Genomic DNA, 20,222 nt, shown 5'->3' on the forward strand with positions numbered 1-20,222 from the left:
GTACATTCACATTCTTAAATGTCACTCTCTTCACACAAAGGTCTCTAAAGTCTCTAAAGGAATTACATGCGGATGGCTCAGCACAGACTGAAAGTGACCTTGACTTTAGAAAACACAACTGAAAGACATCAAACGTCTACAAAACTTCAAACACATGAGCATCAGAAGTGCACCGACATTCTACTCAACAGCAAAGTACATTTCATCTAATCTTATACCCTGGTATAACCATGAGCCATGGTAGTGTTCGATAAGTAAAATATAAAAGCAAAAAAATGACAAGTTAGATAAATGCCTTCTCCAAATGCTTTGCAGCCCCTGCATTCATATGGCCAGTCATAAAAGGGTAACCAAAACTGAGAACAAATTAAAAGGGGTTGCACAGTAATTGGGACAATCCCTTCTTAAATAGTATATTCTCCCTTGCAAATAAAAAACACATTTTATTTATAAGGTGTATTCTTATCTCCAATACACTATCCCAATATGTAGTAGGTGTAGTAATCTATTATATAATTGTCTAAGGGTCACTTCCGTCTGTCTGTCTGTCCTTCTGTCACGGTTATTCATTCGCTGATTGGTCTCGCCAGCTGCCTGTCATGGCTGCCGCGACCAATCAGCGACGGGCACAGTCCGGAAGAAAATGGCCGCTCCTTACTTCCCGCAGTCAGTGCCTGTCGCCCTCATACTCCCCTCCGGTCACCGCTAACACAGGGTTAATGCCGGGGGTAACGGACCGCGTTATGCCGCGGGTAACGCACTCCGTTACTGCCGCTATTAACCCTGTGTGTCCCCAACCTTTTACTATTGATGCTGCCTATGCGGCATCAATAGTAAAAAAGTAATGTTAAAAATAATTTTAAAAAAACAAAAAACCTGCTATACTCACCCTCCGTTGTAAACTGAGCAGCTCCCGCCGGCCGCCATCTTCCGCTGCAGTTTCCGGTGGCAAAGATGGTATGGCAGAAGGACCTGCCATGATGTCACGGTCATGTGACCGCGACGTCATTACAGGCCCTGTGCGCCAAGGACCTGCCATGACGTCACGGTCATGTGACCGCGACATCACAGGCCCTGCGCTACAAAGACCTGCCATGACGTCATGGTCATGTGACCGCGACGTCATCACAGGTCCTGCACTGGGATACCAACCCTGGGACCACAAGCTGCCGTGGACTACAACGGGCCTTCGGAAAGGTGAGTATATGTTTATTTTTTATTTTTTCACCTGTGACAAACCTGGCTGGGCAATATACTACGTAGCTGGGCAATATACTACGTCACTGGGCAATATATTACGCGGCTCTGTGCTGTATACTACGTCGCTGTGCGATATACTACGTCACTGGGCAATATACTACATGGCTCTGTGCTGTATACTACGTGACTATGCAATATACTACGTAACTGGGCAATATACTACGTAACTGGGCAATATACTACGTAACTGGGCAATATACTACGTAACTGGGCAATATACTACGTAACTGGGCAATATACTACGTAACTGGGCAGTATACTACGTGGCTGGGCAATATACTACGTGGCTGGGCAATATACTACGTGGCTGGGCAATATACTACGTGGCTGGGCAATATACTACGTGGCTGGGCAATATACTACGTCGCTGGGCAATATACTACGTGGCTCTGTGCTGTATACTACGTCGCTGTGCAATATACTACGTGGCTCTGTGCTGTATACTACGTCACTGTGCGATATACTACGTCACTGGGCAATGTACTATGTGACTGGGCCATATACTACGTGGCTGGGCAATATACTACGTGGCTGGGCAATATACTACGTGGCTGGGCAATATACTACGTCACTGGGCAATATACTACGTCACTGGGCAATATACTACGTCACTGGGCAATATACTACGTCACTGGGCAATATACTACGTAACTGGGCAATATACTACGTAACTGGGCAATATACTACGTAACTGGCCAATATACTACGTGGCTAGGCAATATACTACGTGGCTGGGCAATATACTACGTGGCTGGGCAATATACTACGTGGCTGGGCAATATACTACGTGGCTGGGCAATATACTACATGGCTGGGCAATATACTACGTCACTGGGCAATATACTACATCACTGGGCAATATACTACGTCACTGGGCAATATACTACGTAACTGGGCAATGTACTACGTAACTGGGCAATATACTACATCACTGGGCAATATACTACGTCACTGGGCAATATACTACGTAACTGGGCAATATACTACATCACTGGGCAATATACTACGTAACTGGGCAATATACTACGTAACTGGGCAATGTACTACGTAACTGGGCAATATACTACGTAACTGGGCAATATACTACGTAACTGGGCAATATACTACGTAACTGGGCAATATACTACGTAACTGGGCAATATACTACGTAACTGGGCAATATACTACGTAACTGGCCAATATACTCCGTGGCTGGGCAATATACTACGTAATTGGGCAATATACTACGTGACTGGGCAATATACTACGTGGCTGGGCAATATACTACATGGCTCGGCAATATACTACGTCACTGGGCAATATACTACGTCACTGGACAATATACTACGTGGCTGGACAATATACAACGTGGCTGGGCAATATACTACGTGGCTGGGCAATATACTACGCGGCTGGGCAATATGCTATGTGGCTGGGCAATATACTACGTGGGCTGTGCAATATACCACGTGGACATGCATATTCTAGAATACCCGATGCGTTAGAATCGGGCCACCATCTAGTAATAATAATAAGCAAATACCTCCAATTAGATATGTAGAATAGTTCTGATTTAGCCATGTCACTTATCCCATATGCAGGGCATTGCAGTAGCTTAGATATCCATTGTTACGACCACTCATGGTCGTATCCAAGGATACTTGAGCTACAGTAATGCCCTGCACATGGGGTACGCAAAATAGTTAAATTAGAAGAACTATTCTACATATCTAATTAGAGGTATTTACTAATATTACGGTAATTATTTTACACACACTACATAATGGGACAGGACCTTGGAGATGGGAATACTCCTTTAACCTCCCATACCGGCGCCATTCCAGTGATGTCGGTGCCAGGTATCCCAAGACGCACTGGACATTGCAATGCTACGTGAGCCCCGCAGCGCTAACACCTCCCCTGCATGGTCGCAATATGAAAGGAAGACAGAGGACAGTGACTCATTAGCATCTGTGATTGGCTGAAGGGCTCACATGGTATAACAATATCACAAGAGCTTTGGGAAACCTGGAGCAGTCATAGCTGTAACAACACTGATACAAGGTGGCAATATAGTATTTAACCCCTTCATGATTGGAGGTATTTTCATTTTTGCATTTTCGTTTCTTGCTCCCCTTCTTTCCAGAGTGATAACTTTTCTATTTTTCAGTCAAAATTTCAATGTGAGGGCTTGTTTTTTGGGGAGAAGTTGTACTTTTGAACTACACCAATGATTTTAACATATTGTGCTCCGGAAAATAATTCCAAGAGCAGTGAAATTGCAAAAAAAAAAAGTTCATAATTTCACAATTTTTTATTTTATTTTAACCAGTTGGGTAGGTCTCCTTACCCTGTTCCCCTTGTACCAACATTATTCCTTTGAACTTCCTCCATAATGGGGTTCTTTATCTCCATATGAGAGATCTTTTTCTGGTTTCATAATAAGTTGGAACTAATCATGATCATTGTAAGGAAATTTGTTTGATTTATAGGATTTATTTTTTCTGATTGAGCAGAAAACTGTAACAATCCAGCTAGGACAACCATAGAGGTCTGCATTCCTCTCGGAATAGATGGGTCGCTGGAGGACACGGTGGCGTTCCTTGAAGAATTAGAGCTCCCAAGGCAGAGTGACATAGATAGAGAGGATTTGGAGGCTCCCATCACGGAGGAGGAGTTGGGTCAGGCATTGCAATCTATGGCTAATGGGAAGGCACCTGGCGTAGATGGATTTCCTGCCGAAATTTATAAAAACTTTGGGGAAGTGTTGATCCCTAAATTAAGGGTGCTCCTGGAGGAGACTAGGAATGGCTGACGTCTACCGGCATCTATGCGGAAGGCCATAATAGTGGTGATTCCTAAGGAGGGGAAGGACCCGACACAGCCGGATTCATATCGGCCAATCTCCTTGCTTACTATAGACGTTAAACTCCTGGCTAAGTGTTGGCGATGAGGTTGACAAGTGTCATTTCCGGCCTGGTACACTCAGACCAGTCTGGCTTTATGTGGTAGGTAGGGTGAATCTTATTAAAATGATTCTGATGCCAAAAATACTGTATATTCTTCATAATGCGCCAGTTTGGATACCGCGCGGGAGATTTAGACAGATTAACTCTCTGTTTAGGAATTTAATATGGGGGAGACAGCATCCGCGTATCAGACTGGAGACACTTCAGCGACCCAAGGAAGATGGGGGACTGGCACTGCCTAACCCTGAAATATATTTTCTTGCAGCCCAAAGTCAGCATCTAAAAGGCTGGGCGCATGAAGGGTCATTGGGGCGGTACAGCGGTTGATGGAAGTGGTGACAAAAAGAAGGCCAGTAGTACAATGTTTGGAGGATGGATCCCTGGGGGCTCTGGGGAAATTATACCCGACTGTGTTGTTGATACGCAGGCTGTGGGGTAGGCTGAGACATATACGTGGGATCACGGATTTGACTAGATTCTCACCGCTATGGCATAAAAATAATTTACAGGAGTTTGAGGCACTGGCGGTACTGACAGAATGGCAGGTCAAAGGGATTCAATACGTGTATCAAATAATTGAGCGAGGTGAATTGAAATCATTTTCCTAATTGCAGGTGGAATTTGGTCTTGGGACAGTGGGGGAATTTCAGTATTTGCGGATGAGGCATGCTTTTGGAGCTCAGAGTAGAAACTGAGGTATTGGAATTCAGAGGGATAAAGTACTGGAGTATGTGTGTAATGAAGGGACTACTGGGGGAGTCATATCTACTTTGTATAAAGATCTGTTGCATACTTTCCTACTGGGGTTTCCAATAATGGCGAGAGCTAAGTGGGAGAGGGATCTGGGTCCAATGGAGAATGAGACTTGGGAGTCGGTGCTAGAATGGGTCCCACGATTGTCAATGAGCGAACCGTATAGACTGTCACAGCTCTATGTGATACACAGGGTTTATAACTCTCCAATGGTGCTATATAAGGCTGGTTTGCGTGATGATTCTGAATGCCCGAGGTGTAAAACTGCAGATGCTGATATACTCTATATGATGTGGACGTGTCCGAGACTGGCTGCCTTTTGGGTGGTAGTTTTGAGTCGTATGGAAGGTGCGTATAGATGTAAGGTGCCAAGGGATCCAGTTGGGTGCTTGTTGGGATGTGTGGATGAGATTGGAGTGGATAACAACCTAAGGATAGCTATTGTCAGATTGTTATACATGGCTAGGAAGGTAATAGCTCGAAATTGGATTAGGTTAGAACCGCCGTCAAGAGGAGAATTCCTCCAGTATGTGAAGCAGGGCCTGACACTGGAAAAGGGGTTTTATAAAAAAAGAGGGAAAATTGAAATGTTCAATAAGTTGTGGTCTCCGTGGATTGCTATGGGATAGGGTAATTATAAAAGGTGAGTGAATTAAGGTTCCTAATTAATGGTAATATAAAATGTGGCTTATATTATTGGCTGAGGGATTAGATATTACCGTATATTGTTCTAATGATGCAAGTGCTAAGCAAGGTGAGCTGCTTTGTTGGGTGGGGGTGGGGGGTGTTGGGATTGAAGGGGGTTGTTTGAAGGGGGGAAAAAACTTTGTATTGAAAATGAGAATGTAACATGTCACTTATCTTATTATTCTTAATAAAAATTTATTTGAATCAAAAAAACCATAGAGGTCTGCTGGAGATGCCATCCCATCGGTGATCCACGATCACGTGACGGGGTCACTGATGGGTGGGATTTCCATTGCGTTTCCGGTGAGTGCGAGTTAGAGGCACATGTCAGCTGTACAAAACAACTGACGTGTGCCGGGAAAGATGTGGGTTCAGTGCTGGAGCCCACATAAAAGGGAAGGAGTCAGACATTGGCGTACTATTATGCCCAACGTTGGAAAGGGGTTAAAAAGCAAACCTGTTGGCAGGATTTTGCCAAGTCAACTACAGCTTGTCAGTGTTATACAGATTAAAATGATACCTGGGGGGAAGAAATACATCTTGTGGAATCAGTGCTGGAAGTTTTCAGTTATGATAAGCCTGTGCTCCGGCGCGGGGCTGTAGGCAGAGTCTTATCTTCTTGCTCTAAGCCAGAGAAATCAAGGAAATACCAGCCCACAGCCGCCCGAAGCACAAACATGTTCCTCATCATAGAGTCAGAGAGAGAGAGACAGACTGTTTGTGCTTAGGGGCAGCCTGTGGGCAGGTATTTCCTTTGTTTTCCTGGCTTAGAGCAAGAAGATAAGACTCTGTCCACAGTCCTGCCCCAGAGCATGGGCATATCATTAACTAAAAACTTTTAACACTGATTACACAAGAACCAGAAGACGGATTTCTTCACCCCAGTTATTTTAATCTGTATAACAGAAGCAACATGACAATGCCTGTAGTTTACTTAGCAAAATCCTGCTGACAGGTTCGTTTTAAGAATGACTTGTCCTAGTACTAAACAACCCCTTTAAATTCCACATTGAAGTCAGCATGGACAGAACCATAACCCTATAGTGACAGAGCCAATTTTGACTTTAACCCCTTTCCGACATCAGGCATACATTTACGCTGATGTTGGACTCCTTCCCTTTGATGTGGGCTCCAGCGGTGAGCCAACATCTATCCTGGCAAATGTCAGCTGTTTTGAACAGCGGACATGTGCCCAGAACAGCCATGGTTGGAATCGTGATCCACACGTGGCTATTAACTCATTAAATGCAGCTATCAAACTCTGACAGCGGAATTTAACGCACGCTTACGGACATCGGGACAGAAATCCAACCAACGGTGACCGGGTCATTGGTGAGTTGGCGTGACAACTAGAGGTCTCTAGGAGACCTCTACGGTTGTCACTGCCGGATTGCTATAAGTGCCACCCGGTCGTCGGCGCTCTTAGCAAGTTAGTAAATCTACTACATGAAGGTGATCTGATCATTGCCTGTATGTAGAAGAGGCAATCGGGTTATGGCAGCTTCTAGCCTCCCATGGAGACTATTAAAGCATGCCAAAAGTGAAAAAAAAAAAAAAGTTTTTTAAAATAAGAAAAAAAATATATGAGTTCAAATCACCCCCCTTTCACCCCATTCAAAATAAAAAAAATTAAAAATAAAAACATACACATATTTGTCATTGCCGCGTTCAGAATCACCAGATCTATCAATAAGAAAAAAGGATTAACCTGATTGCTAAATGGCGGAGAAAAAAAAAAGTCAAAATGCCAGAATTAATTTTTTTGGTTGCCGCAACATTGCATTAAAATTCAGTAACGGGCGTTCAAAAGATCGTATCTGCACCAAAATGGAATAGTTAAAAACGTCAGCTCAGTGCACAAAAAATAAGCCCTCACCCAACCCAAGATCATGAAAATGGAGACGCTACGGGTATTGGAAAATTACCAAAAATACCTCTGGTCATTAAGGGGTTAATGACCACGCCAATTTTTACAATTCTGACCACTCACTTTATGTGGTAATAACTATGGAACGCTTCAATGGATCCCACTGATTCTGAGACTGTGTTTTTGTGACATATTGTACTCCATGTTAGTGGTAAAATTTGTTCAATATGACTTTTGTTTATTTATAAAAAAAACGGAAATTTAGTAAAAATGTAGAAAATTTTTCAATTTTCAAACAATTTTTGTGCCCTTAAATCAGAGATTTAAGTCACACAAAATAGTTAATAAATAATAGTGTTTCCCACATGTCAACTTTACATCAGCACAATTTTGGAAACAATTTTTTTTGTTAGGACATTTTAAGGGTTAAAAGTTGACCAGCAATTTCTAATTTTTCTAACAAAATTTACAAACCAAATGTGATATGGTCCCTAAAAAAATAAAGTCCAAAGAGAAACAAAAGACCAGCGCTCCATCCGGATGTAGTATTCCAACGTGCAAACTTTATTGAGCCATGTAACAGCGACGTTTCGACCCGGAGGTCTTTATCATGCTTGATAAAGACCTCCGGGTCGAAACGTCGCTGTTACATGGCTCAATAAAGTTTGCACGTTGGAATACTACATCCGGATGGAGCGCTGGTCTTTTGTTTCTCTTTGGACTATGTGGATGATCCAGGAAGGTTCCCTGGATGCAGACCTGGCGCCCCAATAAGTGAGTGCTGTCAGTCTTCTTTTTCTTCGTTAAAAAAATAAAGTGACACCATTCTAAAACTGCGCCCCTCAAGGTGATCAAACCCACATTGAGTTTAGTAACCCTTCAGGTGCTTCACGAGAACTAAAGCAATGTGGAAGAAAAAAAATTTACATTTAAATTTATGCACAAAAAATGTACTTTTGACCCAAACTTTTTATTTTACAAGGGTAACAGGAGAAAACGGACCACAAAATGTTTTGTGCAATTTCTCTTGAATACACCGATATCTCATATGTGGGGGATATCCACTGTTTGGGCGCATGGCAGGGCTGAGAAGGAGAGAGCACCTTTTGACTTTTTTAACGTAAAATTGGCTGGAATCTATGGCAGGTACCATGTCGCGTTTGAAGACCCCATAATGTACCTAAACAGTGGAAACCCCCCCCGACAAGTGACCCCATTCTAGAAATTAGACCCCTAAGGGGTATAGTGAGCATTTTGAACGCACCGGTACATAACAGAATTTGATAACATTAGGTCGTCATATTAAATATGTCGTCATAAGTGCGGAGCGCAAGTGGTCGCTACTCCAGTTTGCATCGCGTGTTTGGCTATGTACCGAATATCGCGGGTGCTCGAGTGACATACTTGAGTTCCTGCCCCGCATGTTTCATGGCTGTTAGACACCCCCAAAAAAACATGCGGGGATCTGCGATACTCAGTGCCTATCCGAGCACCCGATGCAAACTGATGTAGAGAGCACTTGCGCTTAACACACTAGCCGTCATATCGTAATCTTTTTTTTCATTATGAAAACCTCTCAATTCTAACTCCAATCATAACACAACCCCAAACCTAACACAACCCTAACCCCAAACCTAACACAACCCTAACCCCAAACCTAACACAACCCTAACCCCAAACCTAACACAACCCTAACCCCAAACCTAACACAACCCTAACCCCAAACCTAACACAACCCTAACCCCAAACCTAACACAACCCTAACCTCAAACCTAACACAACCCTAACCCCAAACCTAACACAACCCTAACCCCAAACCTAACACAACCCTAACCCCAAACCTAACACAACCCTAACCCCAAACCTAACACAACCCTAACCCCAAACCTAACACAACCCTAACCCCAAACCTAACACAACCCTAACCCAAACCTAGCACAACCCTAACCCCAACACAACCCTAACCCCAACACAACCCTAACCCCAACACAACCCTAACCCCAACACAACGCTAACCCCAACACAACCCTAACCCCAACACAACCCTAACCCCAACACAACCCTAACCCCAACACAACCCTTACCCCAACACAACCCTAACCCCAACACAACCCCAAACCTAACCCCAAACCTAACACAACCCTAACCCCAAACCTAACACAACCCTAACCCTAACACAACCCTAATCACAGCTTTAACCACAACCCTAACTGCAAAGAATGGAAAAACATTTTTTTTTTATTTTTAATCTAACTAGGGGTTGACAAAGGGGGGTTTGAGTTACTTTTTTTTATTTTGATCACTGTGATAGAGTCTATCAAAATGAACTAATAGGAAAAATCTCCTATTATTGCTGGGGGCCGGTAGATCACGGCAGGCGCACTGCTAATACGTTTGCCATTTTCTTTCAGGACAATGACATGGAGGGCCGGGGGATGGAGCAGGATGGCCCGGGCATGGCGAAGGTACCCCATTTCTCTCATATCTGATATGCTAGATCATATCAGAGGAGAGAGAAATTAATTGAAATTCAGATCATTTTTTGTGATCGCTATTATTCAATGAATAATGGCGATCACGTGACAATGACCAGTAAAAACGGTCCCTGATCATGTTCCGGAGATTTTCCGACACTGGGGGCGCTATACCCTTATTTTTCAGCGCCATTAAAAAGTAGTGCTGCGGAATAAGTACCCTTAAATGCAGCCATTAAAAGACGTATCGGAGGTCGTAAAGGGGTTGAATGATTTGTCTCATGAAGACCTTATTAGATCACACACAATCATATTTATCATCCTCTATTAATCGATAAAGGAGTGTTACTCTGTACACTGCCATTCTTCTGGAGATCACATTTTAAAAAAAGGTCTCTCAAAATACAAATCCTTTTAGGCTATGTGCACAAGTTGCAGAATTGCCGTGGAAATTTCTGCAGTAATTCTGCATCCCTGCCGCGGGTATATCACATGCAGAATTGGCATGCGTAATCCCGCTGAACACTAGCATTTTGCAAGCGTAATTAGTTTGCAGAATGCTAGCGTTTTCCAAGCGATCTGTAGCATCGCTTGGAAAACTGATTGACAGGTTGGTCACACTTGTCAAACATAGCCTAAAAGTGATTTGTCCAAGCCTTGAACATCATTTTATTTTACTTTTATTAACTAAAGTAGTGGCCATTGCGGTCTTAATTAATGTATATATTAGGTATTTTAGATAACGAACTCCCAATCTCTTACATAGTGATAAATGGTGAAACATTGCAGACATAACTTATGAGTTCAAATGGCTACTGGCTAACTTATGTCTATGGCCAGCATCAGACTCAAGTGACCTGGACACTGGCCCTTCTCACTTCTCTAAACACATCTAAACCTTACAGTCTGGCATATGCCATTCAATCAAGTCAAAGGATGTATTACATCTAGATAGAAAACAGCCCTTACTTCTGGATTTTTAGGTAGGCCATAGCTCGGTTTGCTGGTAACAGTGCATTTGAACTATCTGCTTCTATTCCTTGTGTGTAGCACTCAATGGCAAGTTCATACTTTCCTTCTTTAAAGTAAGCATTTCCCTGTAGTAATAAAACATAATTTTGTTAGACATTTTGATAGAGTGGAAATGTCTGTATGGAATAAAAAAAAAAAAATAAAGAATAAGCTAAATTTAGCAATAAGAGCACTGCAAGATAACTGTACACTCATGGCTACATAAGGGACACCTTTACAATGCTGGCTCCGATTACCTTCAGAACAGCCCCAATTCCTTGTTGTGTGGGCAAAATAGTGATCAGAGAAATGAGATTTTACTCTAGAATAAGACTTTGGATCATAGATATCAAGGTACCATCTTATTCGGCTTCCTATGACTGACATGCCCATGTAGACGGCTTAGGAGGGTTGATTCTACTGACAGATTCCCTTTATAACTTCATGATCGTCTTTCGGGTTTCCAGTGAGTGGCTGAACACTTCACATCTAAGTGGATGGGCCAGAGCAGCAGAAGACTACTCCAAATTGACATGTCTATTGTCAGTGGTTCGGGCTATTGATGGTATAATGGGTCAGCGTATGGGTTCACATACATTAGGCTCTTTATTACATGTGGAAACGATCTGGCATGTGCTTGAGAGATTTGCATCAGAACTGTACAATCTTCAGCAGGTACATAGAGCTCTCATGTTAATTTGTGACTATTTTTCTTATATCTAAATGAGCTGTGTCAGGATCTACATACTCATATAGACAGAAAATTGATTCTACTGACAGATTCCCTTTAAAGTCTCTGTGTTACTTAAACAATTAACTTCAAGGTCAAAGTCACTCAAAAGACACGTCTTCTCTTCTAAATTTTGTATGACCATTTTGGCATGGACTTAATCATTATAACTGGATGAATAGATATTTTCATGAATGATGAATAATAATGAATGAATAATAAGGATATCAATGTTATACCCTAGTACATGTTCACTAGGGGTTACAATTACACCCAAATAGTAGATGTAAAAATGCACTTTAAGTCCTAAGAGCGTTCACATGGGTCAAATACAAAGAGGATTTCAAGGTGGAAAATTTGATGCCTATTATGGTACCATCGTACCGATATTGATGCTGCATCTGTGACTCTTCCTAGGATACATCATGTAACTGCAAAGAATCAGGAAGCGGATATTTACTCCCACACCTGAAGGCTGATAATGATATATATTGAGGAGTGCACTGTGTTAATGACAATAGTGATACAAGAAAAATATATATCTTTGTACTGTGTTAGCAACTAGATAGAAAAATATTAAGATTTGAGAGTCCCCAGTGACTGATACCCTTTAATGGCTAACTGGAAAAATGGTGACAAATAGCAGCTTTCCAGACTACTCAGGTCTCTTCGTCAGGTATAGTATAAGGAGTGTAAAGTTTGTGGAGCACATGCCTTAATTGATGTAATAAGACATAAATCCATGCACCTCATACATTCCTGCTGAATGTGTCAAATGTCATCATAAGTTTGTACTCCCACACTCTTGTCTCTCTGGGATGTGAAGCTACCTTTAAATACCAGCTATTTCATGTCTATGATGCGGTGACAAGGGCTTCAAAACTGTTTGGCCACAGGTAGATCTATTCCTATTTCTCTTATTGTGTGGCGATGAGAAGTCATCTTTGTTTTTGTACTGTCTCCTCCATATACAGACCCCAAGTTGGACATTTAGTACAAATAATTAAGTACACCACCTTAGAAGTGACGCAGCTGAAAGTACCTGGGATCTTGTAGTCTTGATGTGAGCTGGGGATCATTATCTTGTCCGTGGCCATTATAAATGGACAGGTTTTACTTTTTTTCTGCTTTCTGGGAAAGGTACCTGTTGTTGGAGAGGACAGGAAGCTCCTGACAATTCTGTTTCTAAGATTTCTAATTATGCAAATTGTCTCTTCAGAGAGGAAGAGAGCTAGAACTCTAGTGCCACCTATTGGAAGGTAGCAATCCTACAAGTCAATGTCGACCCTTTAACGAGCCGTGTCACATGACTTAAGACAATAGCAAAACCAGAATCTCAATTTGCAGACACTGTGTTTCGGGGTGCTGCCCCTCGTCAGTGCAAAGTGGAGATCTGGTTTGGCTAAATGAGAGGCGTCTTACCGGGATCCAAAAAGTATCATTTACCCTTGCGGAGATAGACATGCTAAGCATGCCGAGATGAGGAGACTTAAAGCTGCAATGCTCCTCTGGGTAATATGCTAATTATGCAAATTGTCTCTTCAGAGAGGAAGAGAGCTAGAACTCTAGTGCCACCTAATGGAAGGTAGCAATCCTACAAGTCAATGTTGACCCTTTAAGATTCTTTGAGATTCTGGTTTGGCTATTATCCCAAGTCATGTCACAAGGCTCGTTAAAAAGTCAACATTGACTTGTAGGATTGCTACCTTCCAATAGGTGGCATAGAGTTCTAGCTCTCTTCCTCGATGAAGAGACAATTTGCATAATACCAAGAGCAGCATTGCGGCTTTAACGGATTCATCGTTTCACACGTTTTTGCAGGCTCCGTCACTGTGCGCTTTTTTCGCCGGACAAATAAACGTCCCTCTGGACATTTTCTACATCCGTCGGAAACGAGTGTTACGACGGATCTGGAAAAAATAGGGATTTTTGTGTGCTCACCGTAAAATCCTTTTCTCCGAGCCATTCATTGGGGGACACAGACCATGGGTGTATGCTGCTGCCACCAGGAGGCTGACACTAAGTAATACAAAAAAAGTTAGCTCCTCCCCTGCAGTATACACCCTCCTGCTGGCTCCCAGCTAACCAGTTCGGTGCAAAAGCAGTAGGAGATCAATAACGACATATAAGCGTAAAACATGTCACATTATGTATGAGAGTGTAACATATCAAAAGATAAAAAACAATCATAAGCTAAAAACAGGGTGGGAGCTGTGTCCCCCAATGAATGGCTCGGAGAAAAGGATTTTACGGAGAGTACACAAAAATCCCTATTTCTCCTTCGCCTCATTGGGGGACACAGACCATGGGACGTCCCAAAGCAGTCCCTGGGCGGGGACAACATCAGATCAGGCCGTGTAACCGCTACTTACAAGTGTGCCACCGCGGCCTGCAAAGTCCGCCTGCCCAGACTCACATCTGTGGAAGTATGTGAATAATAGTGCTTCAAGAATGCATGCGGACTGGAGGAATCCGCAAGCTTGCGGTCGTGCTTGCCGACGTCTGGTGCCTAGAGCCCTCAGACAGGGAAATAGGCTGACATCTAGCCCGGAAGGACTCCTGGATGGAGAAAGAATCCACCAGGCTAACATGGCCGAAGAAACGGCTAAACCCTTCCTGCGACCGTCAGGAAGCCTACTTACCATCGAGGAACCCAAGTAATGTGTCCAACCTTTGGAAGGACGCCGTCCTCGATACGTACCCACTCGGAGCACTCACTTCTTCCAGATTATGGAGAACCCATTCCGTTTTGTGGACTGGAGCCGAAAGAGATGAGAGGACGATGCCCCTGCAACAGTGGGAATACAATACCGCCTTGGCAACGAGGGAAGGGGATGGCTTGAGGGCAACCCTGCCTTGATGGTAATAAGGAAAAAAGACAAAGAACAGAACGACGAGTTCAGAAGACTCGTCAGGAGGACAAGAACGCAGAGAAAGAAGGGAAGTGACCTTCCCTGATAGTAAAATCTGTCCGGATCAAAAAAGGAGTCCACTGTAAGATGCCCAGGACCATTAAGGTCCCACGGATCTAACGGTACGCGGTAGGGAAGAACTACAGGTTAAGGCTCCCTGCGAGAAAGTCCATAATTCCAGTTTTGTCACAATAAGACGGAAAAATACTAGAACCGTAAGCGAGAAAACCTGACATGGTCAGTGCGGGTCTCCCGGGATCACTGGGGCCCTTCCTGCTTCCGAAAAGATCTCAGACGTAGTGGAAGAGGGGTTATAGAAATTGGTACCATGGAAGAACAGAGCATGCACTGCGATGGTCCTGGAGCGAGGCCAGACCAAGAACGGAGTACATTAGCGTTCAGCTTGGACGCCATCTGACCTACATCTGGAGTACTCCAGTGAAGGCAGATCCGATGGAAGACTTCCGAGTGAAGTTCCCACTCACTTGAGGAGAAAACCTGACGGCTGAATATGTCTGCCGCCCAGTGTTCTACTCCAGGGATATGTACTGTTGAGATCACCGAATGATATATCTCGGTTCATCAGATAGTGCGAGGTACCTTGGCCATGGCGCTTGACTGTGGGTACTTGCTAGATGGTTAACGTGTGGCACAGCCGTGGCATTATCCAACTGAAGACCCGCCAAAAGGCAGTGGACCTGCTGTAGGATCAGTCGTACCGTTCGGATCTCCAGAGAAAAGATCGGGAGAAGAAGACTGGCATTGGTATTCCCTAATAACCGTTGGACCAGGAGAAGGCTCTGGACAAGGAAGGAGTTCAGAGACTACCCTTTGCAAGCCTGATTGACTTGCAGAAAACGAGCGCAGCGAAGGAAAACGCTTCCATTGTCGCCTATTTTTTTTTTTTTTCAGAACCCTCCTAGCGAACTTGACTGAACCGAGGGAATGAGTGATCAAGTGCACAAGCTCTCTGTTAAAGGGCCACGACCTTGACTCGAGAGAGAATAACCATCCTTCTTGGGCCGGATCATCCTCAAAAAGGATCTGCTGGACTGGGCATGAGGAAAAAACTTGTCTAAGTTTAGCTGTTAGACCAGTTGAGAGGGTATTGCAAGTCATATAGACGACTCAGCGTAGTCCTAGAAGAGCGGCTACAAAGTCGACCAAATAGGGCAGGATGATCATGCTTCTAGGGTGCAAGAAGCACATGACAACAGTCATGACCCTTGCGACCACTCTGGTGTGGTAGCCAGGCCGGAGGGCAAGGTCGTGACTTGAAAAAGCTGTTCGCGAATGGAAAGGCGAAGAGATTATTGTAGAGAGGAGAAATAGACATGTGAGGGGTAAGAATCCTGAATGTCGATGGATGCCAGAAAAGTCCACCTCTATCTGTTGAAGTAATGGCTGAGCGGAGGAACTCCATCCGAAAAAAGGAGGACCTTGTCAAAGGTTGTTATAAGTTTGAGGTCCAGGAATGGTGACACTTTTCATTCCCTCCTTTTTGGAACCAAGGTCCCTTAGATCTAGACTGTCCTGGACAATGCTTCCACTGCTGGTTGGGTCTGTAGAGGAGATACGATCCCCTGCTAGTCTCCCGCTCAGAAGATTTGATTGGCCAGCTATACTGTTGAAAACGAAGTAGTTAAGGTCTCTGACCAGGAGACTATTGGTCAAGCAACCCATGTGGCGGCCAAGGAAGGGTAGAGCGCTGAACCCGAAAACACAAGACGGAACAAACTAGATTTGCTATCCGACCGTCTGTGGTATCTTAATTGATGATACACCGGCCAGGATACAGGTAGGTATACCACAAGAAATTCTACCCGGATAGTCTGCCCAGTGGCAGAATGCGGGACTGCAACCAGCAGGTCTCTGCCATTGTCGTGCAGAGTAGAAAATAAGGAACCCTCGATCCACCCTCTTCTTAACAGGGACGTGGAGAGGAATCGTCCGCTTTCTTGCATCTGATACAAAGGGGGGAAAACCTCCTTGTTAGGATGCCACAAATGTGTGCCTCCGTACATGCCCAGAATTCCGAGTGGACAGGACAGGTTGTCTGGTGATAGGCCTGGATGCAGAAGAGGATACATGGAGGCGACACTCCGTGTGCTCGTCTGTTGAAGGTGTGGGAGGAAATTGGAGCCCTCTAAAGGACCCGTCGCCCATAAAAATCCGACCAGGTATGGCATCCTACTTAGAGGTTTCTGTCCGGTGCATCCCCCGTCAATTTGTTGATGGAGATTTTCTAGAACCTGTACGTTTTTCTAGAATACTTGCGGCCCCTGCTAGCCGACGGCTCCCATTGTAGGAGAGGGAGCATGTAGAGTGCTCCGGAGCTCAGTTAGGGTGACCAGCTTAGGATAGGTGATGTGCCCTTAAGACCAGTAAATACTGGTCATGCGCCTTTAAGACTAGGGAGTACTGGTCATGAGCCTTTAAGACCAGGGAATACTGGTCTTGTGCCTTAGTAAGATGACGTACTGTTCATGTGCCTTTAAAAGCAGGGCATGCTGGACATGTGCCTTCAGGAACCAGGGCCTACTGGTCATGAGCCCTTAAGAACCAGGAAATACTTGACATGAACCTTTAAGTCCAGGACATACAGGTCATGTGCCCTTGAAACCAGGGCATGCTGGTCATTTGCGTTTAAGACCAGGGCATACTGGTCATGAGCCTTTAAGACCAGGGTATACTGGTCACGTGCCTTTAAAAGCCAGGGCATACTGGACATGGGCCTTTAAGACCAGGGTATACTGGTCATGTGCCTTTGAAAACCAGGGCGTACTAGTCATGTGCCTTTAAGACCAGGGCATACTGGACATGGGCCTTTAAGACCAGGGTATACTGGTCATGTGCCTTTGAAAACCAGGGCGTACTAGTCATGTGCCTTTAAGACCAGGGCATACTGGTTATTTGCGTTTGAGACCAGGGGATACTGGTCACGTTCCTTTAAGACCAGGGCATACTGGTCATGTGCCTTTAAGACCAGGAAATACTGGTCACGTGCCTTTAAGACCAGGGCATACTGGTCATGTGCCTTTAAGACCAGGGTAAACTGGTCACGTGTCTTTAAGACCAGGGTATACTGGTCATGTGCCTTTAGGACCAGGGTATACTGGTCATGTGCCTTTAGGACCAGGGTATACTGGTCACGTGCCTTTAAGACCAGGGTATACTGGTCACGTGTCTTTAAGACCAGGAATACTGGTCGAGTGAGGAATGCTGGACATATGCCTTTAAGACCAGCAAAGCTGGTATGTGCCTTTAAGAACAGGAATGCTGGTCATGCGTCTATAAGACCAGGAATGCTGGTCATGTGCCTTTAAGACGGGAGCATACTGGCCATGTGCCTTTAAGACCAGGACATACTGGCCATGTGTGTAAGGCCAGGGAAAGGTGGAGCCCCCTGAGGGAAACTGGAAGAGCCGGGATCGGCGGCAGCGGGGGCTCCTGAGCTCATTTGATTAAGAACTATGGGAAAAATGACCGGCTTCTGGCAGAGCAGAGAATGCTGGAGATGTGCCCCTTTAAGACTAGGGAACCCTTAAGACCAGGGAATGCTGGTCATGAGTTTAATAAAAAGGCATGGAAAGCTGGGGATGCACCTAGGGGCCCAGCGACTACTGGGCATGAGTCTTAAATACCAGGGAATGAGGTCATGTACCCTTAAGACCCGTGCCTTTAAGACCGGAGCTTGCAGGAGAGCCAGAGATTGCAGGCCTTAAGTATATAAAAAACAGGGAAAGCTAGTCCCTTAATACTGCCGGGGTGCGGGCAGGGGGGTAGTTTGGGCGAATCACCTTACCGAGGCTCTGAGTCCCCCGACTGGAATACCGCTGACTTCAGCGCTGAAAAAACCGCCGGCGGCAGCCCCTTCCAGAAAAACTAATGACCGGCAAATGGAGGAGGAGGAAGATGGCCGCCGAGATCTCGTCTGGAATGAGAAGCGCCTGAATAGGGGGGCGGAGCCGCTAGAATGAAGCAAGCGGTGGGCGGGGCTTCCCGGGATGCGGCCTAAACAGGGCCGAAGCCGGGGACTAAATTTATGGCTTCGGCCGGCGCGCACCTGCAGACTGAAGGGAAAAGTGCCGCGAAGCTCTGTGGGGAGACCCTGCCGCTATGGAGCCCTCCTCTGACCGCCGGAAAAACCCAAATCTCACGGAGCACTTACCCCAATATGAAGGGGATGGCAGATGCTGCAGGTAGGAGCTGTGCCCGGGTAGATAGGACGGTGCAGGGTTGGGGAACCGTCTGCCTCCTTCCATCATCCGCTTTTTCAGTGGTGATGCAGTGGGGGCTGCTCGGACGCCACGCTGGAAGGTGCCTCTGTACAGCCGAGGGTAAAACCTGGTGGACAGGGCTGAATGTCCGGCAATAGGCCTGGCTGCAGAAGAGGATACTGAAGGTGAAACTCCAGTGCTCGTCTGATAAGGGAGGGGGAAGATCGGTGCCCATGAAGAGGCCCGTCGCCCCTAGAATCAGCTCAGGCAGTGGCTTCCCACGTCGCAGGAGAGGATACGGAGAGGTAAAACTCCCGTGCTCGCCTGTTGTTGGTTCGAGGAGATCGGAACATGAAAGAATCCGTCGCCCCATTCGACCGTAGTAAAAAGTAAAAAACGGTAAAAAAGAGTTCTTTGGGTCTGAATAGCAGACCCGTCCGTGTGCCTCCTACGGACACTAAGCAAGAACTGGTTAGCTGGGAGCCAGCAGGAGGGTGTATACTGCAGGGGAGGAGATCACTTTTTTGTATCACTTAGTGTCAGCCTCCTGGTGGCAGCAGCATACACCCATGGTCTGTGTCCCCCAATGAGGCGAAGGAGAAAAACAGATGAAACGTCTGCCCATCAGGCGCAATCCGGCGGTAATACAACTCTATGACAAAAAAAAAAACGGATCCGGCGTAGAAAAAAAAAAAAAACGGATCCCTTTTTTTTTTTTTTTTTTTTTTAAATAGCCGGATTGCGCCTGAAACCAAAAACCTGATGTGTGAAAGTAGCCTAAGAAACATCATTGTCAGCAGCTTCCGAAAATCTCCAACAACACAAACTGCAAGCAGAAAAAGACGTAAAATCTCACATCAGCAACAGAAGATCCCAGGTACTTTCAGTTGCACCACACCTAACGTAGTGTTCTTACCAAATGTCCTATTGGTACGATGAATTCTTATCGCCACACAATAAAAGAAAAAAAATTAAATGATTTACCCGTGGCCAAACATTTTTGTATCTCTGATCGCAGGACCAGGGACATAAAATTGCTGGTATTGAAAGGTAACGTCCCAGAGAGACAAAAGAGTGTGGGAGTAAAACTTATGATGACCTTTGACACAATCATAGCAGGAATGTATGTGTTGTATGGATATATGGAGACATCACTTACGGAATTTGCTCCTCAGACCTTGTGGGGCATCACAATCGCCAGACCAGACCTCAATCAGAAGACAATATAACTTTCATACTCCTCTATGAACTGCCATAACTGTTTCTCTCACTCTCATCACCTGTCTTATTCACTGCATTATTCAGGTGTCCTGTTTATGTGACTCTTCAGATTTTGTGTTAGTTTATGCCTGATGAAGAG

The 20,222-nt window shown here is 44.8% G+C and overlaps 1 protein-coding gene across 1 annotated transcript in view; it reads right to left on the reverse strand.

Annotated features, from left to right (window-relative positions):
* The window catches only part of RPAP3 (RNA polymerase II associated protein 3), a 113,698-nt gene that overhangs the window by 63,156 nt on the left and 30,320 nt on the right, over window positions 1-20,222 (reverse strand). The window contains exon 9 of the mRNA XM_069764489.1: window positions 10,959-11,086. Within this exon, the coding sequence (XP_069620590.1) occupies window positions 10,959-11,086 (128 nt within the window). The remainder of the gene's footprint in view (window positions 1-10,958; window positions 11,087-20,222) is intronic.

This window comes from Ranitomeya imitator, chromosome 4 (assembly GCF_032444005.1).
Source record: "Ranitomeya imitator isolate aRanImi1 chromosome 4, aRanImi1.pri, whole genome shotgun sequence".
In the NCBI taxonomy this organism is placed as follows: domain Eukaryota; kingdom Metazoa; phylum Chordata; class Amphibia; order Anura; family Dendrobatidae; genus Ranitomeya; species Ranitomeya imitator.